We start from the raw sequence: 20,383 nt of genomic DNA, 5'->3' as shown, positions 1-20,383 counted from the left end.
AAAAGATGTCACCGACTTTGAAAATGCTGCTGAGGCATATTTATGGGAGTTTTCGATTTAGTTTTGAAGTGCCAAGTGATATGTGCGACTTGATATTCATTGTACGTATTTTGATAAACGTCAGAAGTGTGCTGAACAGCATTCAAGTGAACATCTTATTAACTGTGAATTGACAAGTGTTAAGCAACTTTACGTACATTGACATTGTCCATATTTGATTTATGTAATTGTATTGTCCTCTCTGTTATGACCCTCTATGAGGGTTGACAGTATTAATAAATAAATAAATAGACAACGAGGAATGTGGGTAAGAACACTTTATTTTCAGCACACGTTTTTTTAATGAACTGCTGTTATACTGCTAAAATCTGCACATTTAATAAAAGTACACTGCTCTGCTTCATCACTCCATGCTAAGTGCAAGTATCCTGTACCAGGAAGTCAAACCAAGATGTGGGATGTTCAGTCTGTAAAAATAAAAACGAGTTTGAAACATTAACGTGCAAAAACTAAAGCACACTCAAGAAAATAAACACAGCACAGGAACATATCCAATGAATCAGAATTACCTTTGAGAGCAAACATATAGTTTCTATGGCACAGTGAAGAAACCTTATTCCTCCGGCTTTTTTTGAGCGCGAGAAAATATGAAAGTGCATGCGTTCTCCCCATATTGTGTATCTGTCACCTTTTCACACGCAACAAAGATGTTGTCTCAGTGTGCCCAACTGTCTTTGCATATCCATTTCTCTGCTCTCATACCATGATACCTACAGTTAAAGGCTGTAGCAATGCTTAGCTTGAATGAACCAACACAAGCTACATGCACTGTGCTGTTGAACATGGCATTGTAAGTTAGATAAATGCACAACACATTCATGTGCTAATCGTGATTGTAGGCGAGATAAATAAAAAGAAGGTATGTAAATAAGAATGTTCCCTAATAAGCTATGCAGAAGTGCTCTCCCGTTTGGACAGAAGCTGAGCACAACTTCAGTGAACAAGAAGCCAACTTATACAGCATTTAAAATCTAGGTTCTAAATGTGCTACAGATTTTTCTGAAATCATGGTCGAAAATGTAGGTGTTAAAGGTGACAAACATTTAAACAGGTCTCTGTTCGGACTGGTAATGCTATGTGTCGCCTAGTTTGATAAAATATGCCGTATCACTGGTCTCCCAAGCTAAGGCTGCTGTCCAGTTGCCAGTGCAAATCACTCAATTATGTCTAGGGCACGTTTGAGCAAAAGGCAGCCAAGATTACTGTGCCACTGAGGTCTATTTCCTGACATCTGATTTCTTCTCAGAAAGTGACCTCTCTAAAAAAAACCTTCACAACAAAATAACCCAAACCTTTCTTGAGAAAAGCCACCACACTGGTCCTTGAACACTAATTACACAGTGGCTCTTTGTGATGTAATGTTATGTACGTCAGCACCTAACGAAGTACAGGAAAATTTAATAATGGCAGCGTGACAGGTACACAAAAAAGTAAAGGGATAAAACATCACATAGGCTGCCATCAGTGTTCATATCTCCATTTCAATGTGGATGTTTTTAGCAGTGAATACATGTTCTCATTAAACTGAGTCATATTATTACAAAAGCGAAGGGCAAGGGTCTTTACATTCTAAACTGACAAATGTGCTTTATTACGATTCACCACAATACAGGAGGTGTTTTGCAGTGAACCGTCACATAAGGTTTTGGCTAACTACGGCGGGCGTGTCCTGCAGCGGGGCCTCTTGTGTATTGCGGTAAAGCGTATTATTGTGACAAGAGCTAACCTGGCATGTATGGCTTTAGCCAACAAAAGTTCTCAAGACATCATGCATCCTGCCACGAAAATCTGCTTTGATGAGAGTGGAACATTAGGTTAGTCGCTGACAGAAACCATACATTCCAGATTCACGTAAATCTTTCCCAATAACGGCATGCTTCACCGCAACACACAAATATGTTGCGGTGATAACGGTGGTCGGACAGGCTGGTGCAAATGTTTCGACAGGGGAGCGTGCCTTCATCAGGGCAACTGCTTTCCTTGGCAGTTTTCATATACGTGAGTCCCCCAAACTCCCAACAGGGGAGATTTACCTGGACCTTTGCCAAGAGACGTACTGACAAGCGTTTGGTAGTGGCTGGTAGAGATGCAGGAGTCTAAAAAGCGTTGCGAAATTCGGTTCCGTAAGGTTAGCTTCACCGCAATACAAATATGTTAAGCGGTAAGACATACAAAATATGTTGCGGTGAATCATAGCAAGGGTACCTGGCCTTTGATGCAAAGCAGCTTCCCAAGAGGCACGGTAATCCCGTGGCTAGTTATGCAGTTCCCCGCATGCAAGTGAGTTCCCTGCGTTCGGCGGTTTCCCAGTGACATACAAAATTACATTGATTGACTGTGTTGTAAATGGGCGACGGCACTATATGCTGATGCAAGAGCGTCGTTTCGCTTTCCAAAACTGCGCTCGGCTAAAGAGAACAACCTTGACTCGCATATGACCAAAGCAGTTGAACAGGAAACTACGAAATTACGTAGCTATTATGGAAGAAATCAACAGCTCAGAAAAAAATGGCCGTGTAAACATTAACTGGCTTACGAGGTCGACAAACCAACGGTTCAAAGCATCACAGCCACGTCCGAAATAGCGCTGAAGGCCGGCCAGTACACTTAGGCGCCTCGGCGCGCGTAATGTAACAGGAGACGGCAGGTGCACGCGTACATCATTAAGGAACACATATTATTTATGTCGGTGAAAGCGGTCACTCTTCAGTTCTGACATGCTTCAACGCGTAACACTAGTCTACTGCGGCGAAGCTGACTTCAGGACGCCGATTTCTTCAACTCATCTAGCGAGGCAGGTCCGTTTATCACGCTTGGCAACGTTTGACATTTTCTGCCTTAATTTCGTTTGTTCTTTTTAATTTTCTTATCACAGTGACCCTGTATCACGCAGTAGCAGAGCTAGTGCCGCGTCTTAACTGCGTTAGGAAAGGCAAGCGTGTATGCAGCAGGCACGGCGGCATTGGCTCTTGTTTGGAAACTTCAAGAGACGCTCTTCCGCGCAGCGATGTCATTTGTATTATTAAAAGAATGCAGGTGATGATTAAATGAGCCGCTGCAAAGCTGTAAAAAAGCAGTAGTAATGCTGTTCTAAGATCCTCTCGCTCGAGCGAGATGGTCTTAGAAAAAAAGCGCGATGTAACGCGATCTGACGGAACAGCTCGTCATGCCAGTGTTTTCTTACGTCCTCGTTCTTTCGCGCATCCTCCCCTGAACCAGACTACTGAATGGTTCGGTGCACGCACTGACGATCCTGACGGAGGCAATACCACTCACATGAGCAGCTCCATATAAGATGCCACGGCCCATTCCACATGCCGGCTGCAATTTGACGCGGCCAGGAGGCAAAATATGCGCACAAGGTACCTAATGGTAACGCATCAAACTGCTCACAGCCCCAATCCTTTATTACACGCATATAGCGTGGAAAGATGAATTACTCACGCTCTAAGTGGGCATGGAATACGGACCGTTTCGCAGCGCAGCCGGCTCCGTAAGACGGCCGCCATGGAAATGAGCGGATGTGACATCATGGGTTATAGCGGACGTGACGTCATAGGTGAACGTAGACATTTCGGGCACCTTTCGTCTGCTGTGCCCCGGGCACAGCAGACACGGCCTTTCCTACAAAAAGTAATTTTTGTAGGAAACTCTATGACCTAGACAGGACCTAGACCGCCATCTATTTTGACTGCTAACTATAAAAAAAATAAGGCGGCTATGACGTAATTTTTCTGATTCCAGTACAAAAAAATGTGTCCTTTGAGATTAAATTCTGTAACTATGATGGAAGTATCGTCGGGAAGTTTGGGACGAGGAGGGCATGCTTTTCGAACTCAACTCTGCCGATGATAGCGCCACTTGACATCTGTATTTGAAAAGAGCCGAGATATAACATCTCGGAGACCGCGGTTGTGGCTGATTGCAGCTAATCGCAGCCGTGCGAGTGTGCAGGCAGTCGTGTGAGCGAGGCACTGTTAGCGTCTTTGGAGCGCGCGTTCGGTTGTCGCATTCGCTGCGAGGGCCAGAGAACTCTGAAGTTTGAGAGTCATGGCTGGGACAAGTGTAGACGTTATCAGGTGAGTGCGCATCGAATTAGTGCCTTGGTCCGCGATGTATTGTTTACTGCCATGTGCGCTTTTACACACCCTTTGTGTCACTTTGCAGCAAAGCTAACAGTGCATTCGTCGACGAAAACTACGCAGAAGCACTGAACGTGAGTCGGCCTTTTTGTTTCATCACTTTGCTTGTCTGAGCTTTATGTGCTTTACTAACAGAATTGTACTTACCGAAATTACAACGCTGGCTCCCCACGCGCTACTCTTAGTACCGACTTAAGACCCCTACGTCTGGCAGAACTTTTCAGGGCGTCAAGGGCCGCATTTGTGTGGAGTGCCCGTGCAATGACTAATTAAATGTAAGCGGAGACAGCTTGTGGGCGTGACATTGACATGTTACCAATGCGCGCTAGTTGGCCTGGGATAAAAAAAAAAAAAAAAAAAAAAAAAGCGCACTAAGGACCCTGTACCAAGTTGTTTGGACAGACGTACTAGCGTTTTCAAAACTTTGCCCTCTAACACTGAAACTGCAACTTTTCCCACTAAATATATTGTTGCAAAACAGATAAGAAACTGGTTACGCTTAGTGCATTAGTTATTCCTAAGCCAAGGGCCATGCACGCTTCCTTGCGTTGAGTCAGTCAAAGTAAGCAAAATTAACGTGAGAAGAGTATGCAGTTGTGAATATTGTTTGCGTTCTTTCCGAAATTTTGGTTCAACGCGCGGGGTATGGAAATGACATTGACAACTGATAAGCATTAGTCAGCCCTAACATGATGTTACAGCGCATTCGGCAAATTGCACCGATGCGCATCGTGGAGCCCTGGTGCGACCATGATTGGATGAAACGGCGCATTCAGGCGCCCCCGTGCGCAACGGTGCGATTTGCCGAATTCGCCATTACCTTTATATGGTCTTGCTGGCCACGTGACAGTACCACTTATTGCAGTGCCCAATGCATCCACTCGGCGAAGACTTCTTTGTTAGCTTTGCTTATGACTTCAGATTCCCTAGGTATTACCTTGACGTTTTTTAAAACGTATTTCCAGCTTTACAACAAGGCAGTGGAAGAAGACCCCAGCAATGGTGAAGTCTATGTAAAAAGGTCACATGCCCATTTTAAGCTTGGAAACTGGGAAGGTACGAAACTTAGACCCTTTCAAGCCCATATTCCTATGTATCACCTTGTCAACGTCAAATTTCAATAATTATCTAGGGGCAGCCACGGATGTGGACAAAGCTTTTGAACGTGGGTGCAAGAAAAGTGCCAAGCTTCTCTTCAGGAAAGGGTAGGTTCTATCATTTGTTTGGTGTTAGTCTTGACATTTATCTTTATTTGCTTGCTTTGCAGACAAGCATTGTTCCACTTAGACAAATATGACAAAGCAAAAGAAGTCCTGGAAGAAGGCTTGCTGCTTGATGGTAAGTTTTTTTTCTCGTGTAATGAAAATTGCAGGAATTACATTATCAGTGTTTATTTGCCAGTGTCTCATTCAGCGGTTAGTTCAATATTTTTATCCTCGCTAGTTTAAAAGGACCCCGAGAAAGTTTTGACAATTTGGTACAAACATACTCTGTCATTAGTGCGGGTTCTTCTGGCCATGAAGTGACACATTTAAGCACTCTACGTAAAGAATGCAATTTATTAGATTGTTATAAAAATGTAGATCGTTGCGGATCGCAGCGCCACCGCCCCCTTTTTCCGCTGGCCCGCCCCCTGCTATGCAGTGAGGGTGTGACATCAGGCGAGCTATCAAGTGCAGGTCTTTGCGGTCATTGACACGTTTAAGCACTCCTCGTAAAGCATGCAATTAATTACAAGGTCTTAAAATTTCCATCGTAACAGATCACAGCGGCGCCACTCCCTAGTTTTCAGCTGCCCCGCCCCCTGCTAATTAATGAGGGTGGGTGACGTCAGCTGGGCGAGCTATCCAGTTGGCTAACCATGTTGTGTCATCAGGAATGCTTGAAACATGCTGATGCATTAAGCTTATCTTCAATATCATATGTATGTATGGTAATTTGTGTACCCTTGAAAATACGTACACAAACGTAATAAATCTATACATTTCTTCAAACTAATGGCCTACTTGCACCAGAGAATGCAGATTGTCTGCTACAGCTCTGCTAATCAGTCAGCAGGTAGGATGCCAAGGGGCTCCTATAAAATAGGAGCAGCGATGTCTTCTTTGGCAGCAGGAACAACGATGGTACCAGAACTGTATTATGCTTGTCTTGCACTGAAAGTGCTTGCAGGGAGTAAGCTGCAGTGGCTACATGCTTCAGAAGATTCGATGAGTGCATATCAATGTCAACGTCAACTTCCTTCGTCAACGCGGCAGTCACCCGCAGTTTTAAGAAAGGTGCTTTCGGCAATAAGCACAGGTTCTGTATTTGTCAGAGCCACGTATTGTATATATGCCCATAATTACAGCAGCAAAATATCCTCACAAGTAGAGATTTGGAAAAAAATTGTCTCAAAGCAAAATGAATGCTTTAAATGTAATATCTGCCAGAAAGCCACCATCTTGATTTAGACTTTGGTGTATTGATACGATCTCCACCTTCCACATGGAAAGTGCGGGTTCCATTTCTGATAGATGTACTTTTCTTGTTTCTCTATTTCCTTTCTTGTTTCTTTTTTTAATTTAACATTTTAGAGTAGCAAGAAAGCAGTAAAGGCCCTATGTTGCAGAAAATCTGGCGTCCGCGTCTTGTGTTGACAGTCTTGTGAGCAAAAAATTATTCCGACCAACCACACAGGCTCTCCGGAGAGTACAACTCAAAAGCGTTACTGAACTAATTGAATTTGTCAAAGTAAAATGCGTCGGAAAAATTGTCAGTACAACTTGCAACATATAAACGTAATAGCATTGCATTGTAATTTGAATATATGCCAAAACATAATTCTGTTACACTGAAACTCAAACACAAACTCCTTTTCCAGTATTTCTACTATTCATAGAGCAGGATGCCCTGTTCCTTGTAACACCATCCAGATGGCACTCGCCTCTGTGCGTCTGCGACCCATGCAAGAGGCCGCATTTCTACCAGAAATCTCTGTGCATAGTGTTCACCGCCAGCGTTTCCCAGTAAACATTAGTTATGTGAGCTGCAGTTGCCGGGAGGCGTGAGCAGCATTCGGGGATCTTTAAATGCTATCGCGTTCCATTCTTAAAGGCAAAGCTTAGGCATCTTCCAATTCTTGTCTTGCTTTATGTAGCATTCAAAAATAACTACAGAACATTGTGCATAGTGCCATTGCGGCTGCATCTGCTGTGTGCAGTTTAACATTGTTTTGCTCTATGCAGCCCAAGCCTAACAATAAAAACTGTAGGAAAGAGACTCGAGGACGCTCGGTTCAAATCAACCAGGAGTAGAAACACTTTCGTCGCCGCTTGGAGGCCGTATATACCGATGGCCATTAAGGTGCAAAGGTTGAAGGGGAACACCCTGGCTTGAGGGGAGGGTAATGTTTAACCACTAGAATCCGCATTATAGCATGCTGACATGAAATCTTCGAGAAAGCTTTCCTTAAAAGATGACCTGTGTCTTGGCGTGCAAAAAGTTTCAGGGACCCCTTAAAGGGGTAATTATGCTAACCGCCAACCAACCTACCGCTCGCCATTCTTGAACACCAGACCTACATGGCAGATAAGCATTAAGGTTTGGCCTTGTTAAAGGGCCCCTCACCAAGCCACATACCAAATGTAACACGATAGCGTTAATGAGCCCGTGTCGCGGAAAATCCGGTGCTGGTGTCCCGCATCTGGTGTCGGACATTGTTTCAGCAAAAAGATTTTCGAACCCCGCACACCCAGGCCTTCCATGTGATGCAAGGAATTGACTGAATTGAATTTCTTAAGCTAAAATACATGGAAAAATCATAAATTACAACTTGCAGACAACCTATGCAGACATGGTAGCTCTTGGATTGTAATTTGAATATATGAGAACTTAATTTTGTTACGCTAAAACTCAAGCCCCTTTTCCAGCATTTCTACAATGGCTAGGCAGGAGATGGCGTCCACCATATGAGCACATCGGCGTGTAAATATCTAGGGAGTCCACGGAGCGACGCGCCCGCTTCTTTGAAATGCTTCCAGATGGCGCTCGCTTCCAACGCATTGCGGCCCATGCAAGAGGCCGCATTTCTATTGGAAAGCCTGCCTTCGTACATAGAGTTCGCCGTGAACGTTTCCCAGTAAACATTACGGTTATACATGCTGCAGTTGCCGGGAAGTGCGAGAAGCAGTCGGGGATCTTTGGATGCTGTCACGTTCTGCTCTTAAAGGCTAAGCTTAAGCGTCCTCCAAATTTTGGTTATACATCAGAAGTTATGTGCCCTCTTCAGAGTTTCCTGACACAAGTTTTTCAAATTGGTCCCTTAATAGCAGATAAATGTTTCAGTGCCACGAACCCATGATTTCGGGAGGCGAGTGTCACCGCCAACAAGGACACGCTCCAGTTGCGCTGTCTGGCCTCCCCAAGTGCAATTCCTTCCCTGTGCTCTCCTATACTGGAGCTAGATGGTCACGTGATGCATATATCACGGGTGTTCTTCGTGCGCTCTTATGCTGCGCGGTGTACTTGAGCTAACGGTTGTGCACGGGAGCTGTTGCGCTTGTCTCATTACACGCAGCGCACGATTTTGCGAGAGAACACGAGAATAAGAACACGCACGAGAACACCAGACTAGTAGTTTGAATCGGTGCTACACACACTGAGGCAGATGTAAGCAGATCAGAGCGTCATCGCACATGGGAACACAGTAGAGAATGAGTTTCGCTCTTAGCTTGCATGCACATGACTGCATGTCATGGGAACAAGCAGACGAAATGGAAGTACCTCTCCTGCTGCAGTACGAAGTAAAACAAAGGCATTTGGTTGTGTTGGCAAACGGGGTTTAGTTTGAAATTTCAGCTATTTCCATGGTGCGTAGCGATGTAATTCTTAGCAGACATGATCATGAGCACACATTTTATTCGCTGTGCTATTAATCTCAAGATGGCCAGACCTGGTGAGGGCCCTTTAAGACATGCTACATATAAGCATTATTACAAGATGCGGATTAGGAAGTGGACACACAAAGGCTGCTTGTGTGTGCATCACTTGCTCATCCGCATCTGTCACTCTGGCATGTCAAACCATCTGTCAAACCATTTCAAGGTATTCTGTAGACACTGGGTATATTTATTAGATAACCTCCGTTATACTACTAACATTAAATTTACATACTGTGCACTGCAGAATTATCACCTTGCATAACTATTGTAATTATTGATTGCGTACATTGAGGATATCTGTTGAGCCATTGTGGTGACTACTTCTAGTCTTTTACACATGACCATGTAATTTCTATGCATGTGCTATTTACATTTCTTAAACGATGATAGGAAACTTGCAGTTACTAGGTTGACATAAATTGTCATTAGCATGTGCAGCATGTTAATTGGCACATATATTGGGGGTTCGCGCTAATGAACTTCCATTATCACTCGGCAAGCACTAGATTCAGTGGCTTCATTTCTGAGCAAATCCAAAATGAATGTTAATGTGCTCTTAAAACTCTCCAAGCATAGATTTGCAGGAAGGTGAGCTGGCTGGGATAGCTGTTCTGTGATAATTCAGTGTTGCATGGCCATACAAGTACTAAATTGTGAGTACAAAAGGCAAAACCTGGCATCAAGTGAGCAAAGGCATATAATGTGCCTGCAATGGTACAGTATCAAGCTATGGTTCCTAGCCACTGATTTCAGCGCGAGTTCACTCCCCCACTGCACAGGTGCCGCGCGCGGTGAAATCGTGTCCTTTCTCCTGCGCCGTACTACCGTTCCTCCTCCTCCTTGTTCACATTATAGACGTTAGCCAGCCCATATAATCCCAGTCACCATCTTTTTTGTTCACTTTACAAACGTTAGCCAGCCCAGATACCCCCCTACTAGACCACACAAACGGTTCATTCATACAGGTCCACCAGGTAAACAGCTTCACTGTAAAAAGGAAATGGAAGAAAAGAAACACTGCCACTATTAATCTTTGCCAGAAGTGCACACATAATTAAGCCCGCCCCCCTTTTTTTTTTCGATATGACCCTCTCGCCATTTTCAATTCTAAGTTCACTAATTTTGAAATTTGAACATATTAATAAACTTTCGTGAGCCAGAGACTCATCCTACAATATTCGCCAGACTTCGCAGAGGTGAAAAAAATGCACAGCTTGCCACTGTCTGAATCGGCCAATAAGGAGCACTTCCTGTGTCCCTGTGGTAGCGGTAATGAATAGTGACACTAGTTCTTTCATTGTTTGTTTACTTCTGTTATTTCTGCTCAACAGAATATGGCACTGTAGTTATCTGAAGCTCAGATCTCTCCTTTTTTTTGGTGGTTCCAAAATGGTGGCATTGCATCAATGCAAAATTGCACTTTGTGCTGTGATAGCCTCTTGACGCAAGATTTCCCACCAAAATTTTGTCGACAGCTAATTAGAAAAGTCAGAAAAGTGATGTGCAAGTTCAGAAAATCGAAATATTTGCCCCTGTGATAAAGGAATGCTCAAGGTTTGCAAAAAAATCTGAAATTTTGACTGGTCAGTCAGAGCAATGGATGTTAAACCAGAGTGCTGGGCGCAGTTCCACCACCACTCGCTGAGAATTCTGACAAAAGTAGAAGCTGCTCGCTGGCTGCACGACAGTTTAACCCCAGAGGATTGATATTGGTACCGAATTTTCAGACTGGTATTATCGAACTCAAATAGGCTTAGCTTAGTTGCACTGTGTTAACAGCTAGGCAAAGACAAATTCTGCTGTCGTGACTGCAGCAGGTATATGCTTCGAGCTCGAATAGAAGCCTGCTGTTAAGCTTTGCCATTGGCCAGAAACTTTGTAGTCGCATGTCCCTATATCTTCTTGGCTTATAGGTGCTGACTCGGAGTTTGCTGTATGGATTGAGAAGTGCAAGGAAGAGATCAAGCTCCTTGAGAAAGCAAAGGAAACTGTTGTGGTTCCACCTGCACCTGCAAAGATTCGGTGAGTCACTGTTCTCATTTGAGCATTACAAAATTTGCCGACAAGGCAGGTGAAGACAGAATCTTCCTTACATTTTTAAGGCCTTGCTGCGACGGAAGTAGCAGTTTCCATGTAAAAAAGAGTATCGGAAGTAACATAACACAATGTAAACACATTAATTACTTTTCCCTATTGCACACATAACCCATGAGTTTTAAAATTTCCAGCTTGGTAAATGTCAGGGTACATGTTGCATAAGTGCATAACCTCATTCGTATTCAGTAGTGAGCATGCGATAGTTCGTCTCGGGTTTCCTTACTGTTGAGATGTGACAAAGGCTGTGTCCCGTGTTTATATTCGGATAGCAATTTGAAAATGTCTCAGTTACTGGAGGACCTCATCCAATATGTGCACTCAAACCTTGGTTCCACGTATCTATTGTAAGGAATCGGAGAGCAAGATGCTGGCCCCGGAGTCATTCCCGGGGTTAACGCGATCAAATTTGGCAACCAATTTGGAGAGGCCTTCGTCCTGGAGTGGGCATAAAATTGGCCGATGACCGGTTTCTAAAGCTTTAAAAGTTTCAAGTGGGTGACTCATCCAAATTTTGACATTTCTGCAGTGACCATCTAACGGGAATATGCTCGCATCTATTTTATTCACAGGCATTTATCAGGCCTTCCGGGAAAAAATTTTAAAAGAAAACTAAGGGCACAATACAACTGCATATGTGGGTTACATTACAAGAAAGACTATGCTTCGTGTGTAGGTGTTCTTGTACAGGATTTGTTCAAAATGTGTGGCAGCCCACTGAATGTGTCGGGACCTCGCAGTGTGTTCACCTTTGTTAGTTCCTTATTTATAAATTTAAGGAGTTTGCTACCGTCACACAGGTACTAACAGATATTGCATCTTGCAACTTTTTTACTTCGTCAGATAGCTGCCAACTCGTTTAGATGGTATGGTGGTGCAAGAATTCCACAAAGTACAGCAAATCATTGAATATTTATTTTCTCTTTTAATGCAACCTGTTCATGTGAGCCAAGGGCATCATGAGTGTGCAGGCTAGGAATTTTTTATTACACTCCAAAAACGGGAGTTTGTCATGCATCAGAATGGCTGTTGCTGAACACCCTGCATACTCCTCATTGGAAATTCTTTTATCTGTCACTAGGTACTTTCACATCTCCCCAGTTATCATGCGGTATGCTTAGCCCTCTGCCGTTGCTCTTCTTAGAATTCGCAGTAACCTTCTCTCCGCTGTTATCTAAAGCTTTGGGTAAGACAACCATAGCAGTGATGCAAGTGCTGTGCGAATTGCACTCAACTGCGCCATGAAAGAAATGTTGCTACGTGCTGTGCTAAATTGTCCATTGCAGAGATTGTGCCGTACCTCCACTGGCACGCACTTGCTCCAAATAGTCGGGCAGACAGAAAAGCAAATAAAAATCTGAAGCCATTCTACTCTGAATGTGGATGACCAGCAAAGACGTATGGATGGTATAATGTACAACACAGATACATAAGTACTTTGGTGTTTATTATTTCACACGAGTTACTATAGCTTTGTGGTAACTATTGGACGTGGCCAAGGGTTAGGTGACGATGTTGGACAGGTTCTTGGTGGAGGTTAAGTCCAAGCACGAGCGCCTTGTGTTTGGACTAAACGAGGGCAGCCAATGGCCATCTGGCCACAACACGTCGACGTTGTCTCCAATGACAAGAGCTGCAGTTTGAGTCTTCGGCTGGATTGAGCAGCCATCCAAAGTGGTCATTCAATAAGTCCTCTGTCGTGCTTGGGAGAGCCAGGTTGAACGCACACAGTGGCAAAAGCCATCCTGCAGTCAGACTTCATAGCGCACAAGTCAGCTCAAACGTCGTACAGCACGATGGCGGCGGCTATGTCATTCCGCGTGTATATGGTAACTCCTTCAGCGCGCAAATCGACTCGACTGATGCACGTAACGCCGGTGTAACCGTCGAATTAGTAGTTGATGATGTCGACAGTTTCCCCTTGCCAGTGAATAACTCATACCTCCTTAATTTATCCTTTGAGGTCCGAAACTTTTACCTCCTTTGTGGTCGTTCCGCTCCTAAACTATTTCGTTTGTTTTGGACACCATGAAAGAAAACAACTACGAAAAAAGAAACTCGCAGGATGCTTCTTTTCGCAGTTGCTTTTTGTCCCAAAGTCTTTCGGTGATACTTGCTCAGCGTGTGGAAATGCTCTAAGTGTTCTCCCGTGTATAGTCCAGGATTATTGCTGCCAGTTTTGCACAGCAACAGAGCCACTGTCTGCAGCGCTGTCGTCACCTTTGTCTCTGGCTTCTGTAGAATCGCTGTCTTAATTTAATGGAGGCACATAGTTCTCTTCCTCACTAAAATCTTCTTCGCTTCCGCTAAAAGCTCTAGAATTATCACCGTAGAAGACACTCGGCAAGAAGACAGCGATGCTTCGCTGCAAGTGGCATGGAAACATAGCTAGGTCTACATAGCACTTGAATATTTAATTACACAAGCACCGCCATGTAGTATTGAAAAAAAGAAAAGCTCAAATAAAAGAAGTTAATTTATTCCTTAAAAGATGGTGCATCATGCATAATGAAGAAACGTGTGCACGATTCAACCACGAAAAAGCTTGTCGGGCAGTGGCTGACAGCGGACTGCTGCGGCCGTGTTGTGTTATCGGGAGGGACCCGACAATGGACCGCAAAGGGTTAAGCAATGAGCGGCAACGGAGCCAGCTGTAGGAGAAGAGGAACACACGAGCAGTGGCACAAACGTGTATGCACGGTTCCGCTGAGAGGCGCCAACGGGGTAGTTCGCAGTTCGTTCGTGGACAACGGACAGAAATGCCCTAGCCATATGCAACTTCACTGTAAAAATGCAGTAAAAACGGATGAGAGCCTGTACATTCAACTTTGTCGGCACTGGAGTATGAGCATGTCTCGGGAAGGGCTCGGGAGCCCCTCTTTCTCGATGCGCCAGTGTCTAGGATAACGCAGAAGTGTCGCAGGAAAGTCCAAATAATCAACAGGCACAAAAAATCAGTGGCATGCACATTGCAATGACTAGTTGGCTGAAATGCTTTTTCTTGCATTAGTGCCTTGTAAACTCGTGCACTTCATGATAAATGATTTCTTGATACTGTAAATATTGCATATGTTTACCCGTTTTGCGATCCATCCGTATCTTCACACCTTGCATTGGTGCTTCACATCTGGTGCTTGTAGTTCAGAAATAACTTATAATGAACCTGAGCGTTACGTGTCGTCTGTTCGTTATAGCCCGAAGTTCGTAGTAAGCAGCGACATATTTAAAGCAGAAGTACGCTCTTCGCCGAGGCCCTCTGCATAAAGTTGCCTGAGGCTCTCTATGTAGCTCATTGCTACAGGCACGCTTATGGGTGCTGGCTCTGAAGTTTCATTGTCATCTGATTCCTCTGTATCGCTCTCTACCCGCACTATGCAAGTGATGCCCTCGTCTGTGCACGGTTCTGCAATATCAGCGTCTTCATCAGCAGAAATAAACTAATCCTAATCGGTGTCGTCGCCCCCCATGTCAGAGTTGACGACGCGCTGCCACAAATCGCCTCCGGACCTCACCTTCAGAAGCATCAGGCTTGGCACCAGGCACTGCATCAATGAAGCTGGCCTTGTGGAAGCAGTTTCGCACGCAAGCAGCCATCGCCTCTGCCCAGGCCACTTTGCCATCTCAACGGCTAAATACAGTGCAACTCGAAGCGGCAAGTTGGCGGCCGGGTGGTCGGCAACGATGACCAAGAGCTCCACAATGTGGTGCCTATACGATGCCTTAAATGCATGTATTATGCCCAAATCAATCAGCTGCACATTCGAAGTGGTATTTGGCGGCAGGAACAGTAGACCAACTGCTGTCAGAAGTTCGCACGTTGTGCGCTGAGCAGTTGTCAAGCACAAAGAGCATGCACCTTCCTTGCCTCTGCATGTTGCAGTCACTTGCCCAGCCACTCTGCGAATAAATTGCGCGTCATCCATGCCTTAGTATTGTGCCTATAGCACACAGGTACACAGCTCCGAAAGCAATGCAGCTTCTTTGATTTTCAGATTACAAAGGGCACGCACCAGTCGCCGCCATCCATATTCATGCACAGAAGTACTGCAACGTGCACTTTACTGTGCTTGCCGCCAGCACATGAGTCGCCTTTCATGTCGTCCATACTGTCCAGCAGCATCTGATAAAACACAGGTTTGTCTGTGTTATACACGTCCTGCTCCGTGTAGCTTTTAGCAGCGCGTACTCTACATCCGCATAGGTGGCCTTCCGCAGGCACTTTCTGTTGAGTCGCCGGCAGAGCAGGCGATTTTTTTCTTGTTCTTTATAATCGTCGAGATGGTTGATTTGTACACGTTGTACTTCACCAACTCGCAGTTTTTAGTGCCTTGAGAAATTGCTCGCTTCGTTGCCATGTTAGCGCTTTTCGTTGCCATGTTGGTGCTTTTTGTTACCGCTGTAGGGACAGCCTTCCTGTCCGCCATCCTGAATTACAATTCTGGCCAGACTAGAACGAAGCAAGGAAGCATGGAGACTAGTGCGGAGAGGCCTGCTTCGCGGCAATGACTAGAACACAAAATTTCTGAAATTTAGCCAGTGCCGTAGCACGCTCGCCAAGACAGCGAGGGAGTGCAAGAGTGAGGAGAGGAGAGCGGAGTTGAGAGGACAAATGGGAGGGTGATCTTGGACATTACCTGCCAACAGTCGTGGGTATAGTGCATGATGGCAGGGAGAGTTGGGAAGCCCAAAACAGAACCTGAGTAGGTTTGGGAAAACAGAGTGCGCGCGCGCGCAAAAGGGTCAACGGTCGTCATTATTTCGCATCGCTGCGGCGAGTTTACGTTGTGCGTTCGCTGTAACAGATTGGCAGGGCTCCAACACGTTTGTTTACGTGCTATTTTATGCCATTAAGATGTATATTTTGACGGTAGCACAGCTCGTTCGTTTTAAGCAAAAGTTCATCTCAAGTTGGGCCGTTGTATTTGGGCTCAACAGTATTATGGTGATGGCATGATTGTGTGGGCACAGCTGCTCTACACACCTTTTTCGTGATCACTTAGCAGTTTCAAAAAGTGCATACTGCAAATGTTATTACGATTTGGCAGCCCATGTATGGAAACAATTTGCGAAAGTGCAGGACAAGGAAGTAGACTCGGACACAGAAGTCTCACAACACGGGTGCTATTCCTGCAAGGACAGCACAAAAAAAACTCTTGTTTCTGTTTCATCTCAATTTGCCATGCTTATCACTTCTGATCAGCTTGACCAACTGACTTGGCTAGTAATTTCGGTTGTACTATATAGCGTTGATATATATAGTACAGCTGCCAAATTTTTTCCTAATACTCTGCAAGTGCCAACCAGAAAGTGCGTCGGTGCCTTGCAGTGGGGCATTGTAGTGTAGATTGCGGACCGTCGCATTTGTTGATGTACGGTGAAGGATGGAGCTGTGGACGTTTATGTTGGTAAATAACATATATTAGGACTAAGCACTCTACCGTACGTCATAGAAACGGAACAGTGCACACGTCTCGCAGTAAATAAAATACATGCTAGACATGCATGTCAAGTCCCTACACTACAAGTTCTTGCTCGTGCTCATGTCCTTGTCTTCAGTAGGGCATGCCCGTGACAGAACGATTTGGACGCTGAGCATGTGGACTCGCATGGCATGTGGACTTGCCGAAGTGCTGGGTAAGCAGCGGTGGCAGCCTGAACGTTCAGGAATGGTGAGAGATTAGATTGACCAGGAAGCTGTACTGGCCGAAAACAGTTGGCGACAGGTGGTAGCCACACTGGACACAGACATCCACAGGAGCGTGAACGGTCAGGAGGTTGCCCAGCTGTTCACCCGACCAGCCCTCTCAGTATACCTCGGTTCCTGGAATGCTGTGTCGAACCAGTCTTTTTCCTGCCTCTGCTGTGCTCAAGCCTGCTACCTCCTTTTTTTCTTTCCCTGCTGTCGCCACCTCATCCTCCTCTTGTCTGCGACACTGCACAGGTAGTCAATGTCGTCGTCATTGTGTTTCACCACACTACCCCTCATCCAAAACTTTTGCCTTGAGAAGTTTGCTTGCAGAAAGACCACTAGTTTCACCGGCACTTATCGCACACATATGAAAGTTGTCTTTTATGCTGTTCCCACATTTCTAAAGCGCGCGCACATGATACACAGAAGCAGTAACATCAGCACATAGTCTGTTTCGTACTTGAGAGAGCTACGAGACTTTGCTTAGGTAGTTGGCGACAACGTTATCACTGCCTTTGATATACTCTACAGTGATGTCGTACTCCATGACTAGCAAACTCCAGCAGAGCGCTCTTTTGTTGACATGCTTAGCAGAATTAATGTACGCAAATGGTTTGTGGTGTTTGCAAAATGAAACGCTTCCCGTAGCGGAACGTGTGAAATGTTTGGATGGCCCTTACAAGGGTGAGGCCTTCCTGTCCTACGGTGGAGTAGCACGTCTCTCTGGGTAGTAGCTTCCGGCTTGCATATGCAACCGGGTGCAAGGCCCTGTCACGACGTTGTAGTAGGACAGCTCCCAGGCTTGTTGATGAGGTGTCTGTACACAGCACAAACTGCTGCTCTGAATCTGGGCTGCGCAGAAAGCATGTGTCGAAGTTCGTCGAAGGCTTCCTGATGGCACGTCTCCCATGTGAATTTGTTGGGTGCCCACTTGTGAGTCGGTTCTGTGAGGGGTGCTGATACTTCGGAATAATTTGGCATAATTTGGCACAGTCTCGCTAATGACTGGTAGAGCCAATAAATTAGAGAACCTCCTTTTAGTGGATCTCGTGGCAGCTTCTATTTTCTTCAGTCTCTGGCTGTAAATGTAAGGCACCTTGGCCTACAATATGTCCTAGAAACTTCACAGAAGTGAATCCAACTTCACTTTTTGAGGGTTTGATGGTCGGGCCAACGTTCTTCACTTGTTGGAAAAAAACTTCGGAGTATGAACATGTCGCTCCCCTGTTTCTGTAGCAATTAGCACGTTGTCAAAATAGTGGTAAATATTGGGGATGTCGCGCACTACCTTCCTCATCAGCCATGTGAAGACAGCTGGTGCAGTCTTGATGCCGAATGGCATGAATTGGAACTGGTACAGGCCCAATGCTGACTGGAAGGCGATCATCTGCTTGCTCTCTGGTTGCATTGGTACCTTCAAATATGCATTGTGAAATCAAACTTTGAGAAATAGCTACCCTTTCCCAGCTTGACAAACATCATGTCAACCCGTGGAATCGGTTCATTGTCTATGAGCACTTGATTTAATTGCCTGAAATCAATGCACAGATGCATGCTGCTGTCTTTCTTCTTAACTACTACTATCGGTGATTGGTGTGGTGGGTGTGAAGGTTCGATGATGCTTTGTTTCAGCATTTCCTGTATTTCGTGTTCAATGGCCTTTCAACTGCAAAAGGTGCTAAATATTGGCGCAAGTGCACTGGCGCTTCTGTGGTCAGTCTTAGTTTGCATTCAGTGACATGAGTCTTGCCAGGAACATCTAAGAATGTCTTGAAATGCACGCATCGTATCCTTTGCTTGATCGTCTTGCTCTACTGGCAAGTCCATGGCACTCTTTACATTCTGGTACACATCTTTCTTCTTGAGTACAATAAATTGAGGGTCGCTATTTTCAACACCTTCGTGGGTGTTGACCACGACAGCAGCTTGGTGTTCTGCCGGCGCCAATGACTCCCACTCCCCATACTCTTTAAGGAGATTGATGCAGAAGGTACCTGCTCGTGTCCCTAAGTCTACAACGAAGTCGATGTCGCTTCTCTTGTCAATAATGGTAAAAGATCCCTTCCAGGTCAGTATTGTTGTTGGATGGGAGCAGAAGTAACACTTTGTCTCCCATGGCAAGGTGTTGAACCTTCGTCTTCTGGTCACAATACTGCTTCTGGGTCACCTTCGAAGCACCTCATGGGCAAGTTACGTTTGGTGTAACCGTTCTTGCAGCTCCACAATGTAGCCATATGTTTTCGTCTCGTCATGCAGTTAACTTTCCGACCATGGCTCCTTGAGGATTGCCATCAGTCCTCGTACGTAGCGACCATGTAGCAGATCAAAAGGCGAGAAACCCAAGCTTGTTTGTGGGGCTAAGTATCGGTTCCAATTTTTCAGGCTTTCTTACATCCTCTGGATCATTTGCTTCAACATTCCGTTGAAGCGTTCCACTACACCATTCGCCATTGGGTATTAAGGCATGGGTCGGTAGCTGTTTAAAGGACAGCAGGCAGCTTAACTCTCGTGAATTGCGAGGTGAATTGTGTACCTTGGTTGGTCACTATTTCTCGCGGAAATCTAACCCTGGAAACCGTCTCAAGCAATGCCTCGGCAATTCTTTTGGTGGCGATGCTTGGCAACGTAACTGCGTCTGGATAACTGGTTGCAAAGTCCCCCTTAGCTATGACATATCGGTTACCACTGGCCAATGTGGGTGACGGGTCCAATGATGTCTATACCGCCACACTGGAAAGGAGTATTCGTGATCAGCATGTTTCCTAAAGGTACGTGCCCTACACGTTTTGGGAGGTAGTCTGACAAATCTCTCGAGACTTCACAAACAGCGTGACTTCTGCTTGAACACCAGGCCAGTAGAATTCTTCTGAAACCCTATGCACAGTCCTCTTTATCCGTTGGTGACTGGAAAGTATGCCTTTGTGTGCAATATTCAGGACGGATGCTTGAAGGCCCTTCGGAACAACGAGCTGTTCCACTTCTCTGTGTTGCGGACATGTAACGCCTGTAGAGAAATTCGTTGATGGTGAATGTGGCAGTTGTCGATTGTGTCGAAGCAACCACTGAGGCTTCGATCGTCCTTTTGCATTGTCGCCAATCTTTTGGGACCAGCGTCCAACAGGCTTGGCATGACTACTGGCAGCTTTGGCGATTCTTTGCCACCAGATTGTAATACAGCTGCCACATCATCGTGGCAAACAGGATCAGTGTTGTCCTTGCATTGTAGACAGCCATCTGTAAATCCTTCAGGCTTTAGCACGGCTTCGCTTCCATGCAACTCGAGAGAGGGGCAGACGCTGTTGATCTTGCCCAACATGTCGTACAGTGGCCGCTCCATGCATATAAGAAGTACCATGCCCCTGAAGAATGCGCAGTCGATATCAACTTCTGCTTCTGGAAGCAGAAGTTGATATAGACTGTCTAGCAGACTGATGTCGACTGATAGCAGAACTGTCTAATAAACAATCCCAGTTTTC

General features: G+C 45.3%; 1 protein-coding gene and 1 long non-coding RNA gene across 2 annotated transcripts in view; one reads left to right on the top strand and one right to left on the bottom strand.

The window, feature by feature from the left end:
* Positions 1-302: 302 nt before the first annotated feature.
* Positions 303-3,676, bottom strand: LOC126536396 (uncharacterized). Its single transcript, XR_007600651.3, has 2 exons — positions 3,505-3,676; positions 303-467 (listed from the first exon to the last, which is right to left on the bottom strand). It is a non-coding gene; the product is annotated as an uncharacterized lncRNA (long non-coding RNA).
* Positions 3,677-3,964: 288 nt separating this feature from the next.
* LOC126536393 (protein SGT1 homolog) overlaps positions 3,965-20,383 on the top strand; it is a 35,414-nt gene continuing 18,995 nt past the window's right edge. The window contains exons 1-6 of the mRNA XM_050183331.2: positions 3,965-4,139; positions 4,228-4,276; positions 5,168-5,258; positions 5,335-5,407; positions 5,470-5,540; positions 11,038-11,146. Coding sequence (XP_050039288.1) covers positions 4,111-4,139; positions 4,228-4,276; positions 5,168-5,258; positions 5,335-5,407; positions 5,470-5,540; positions 11,038-11,146 — 422 coding nt within the window. The 5' untranslated portion in view covers positions 3,965-4,110. The remainder of the gene's footprint in view (positions 4,140-4,227; positions 4,277-5,167; positions 5,259-5,334; positions 5,408-5,469; positions 5,541-11,037; positions 11,147-20,383) is intronic.

Source organism: Dermacentor andersoni, chromosome 4, assembly GCF_023375885.2.
Source record: "Dermacentor andersoni chromosome 4, qqDerAnde1_hic_scaffold, whole genome shotgun sequence".
Taxonomy (NCBI): domain Eukaryota; kingdom Metazoa; phylum Arthropoda; class Arachnida; order Ixodida; family Ixodidae; genus Dermacentor; species Dermacentor andersoni.
The sequence above is the reverse complement of the archived record's forward strand: the minus strand, read 5'-3'. Positions and strand labels throughout refer to the sequence as shown.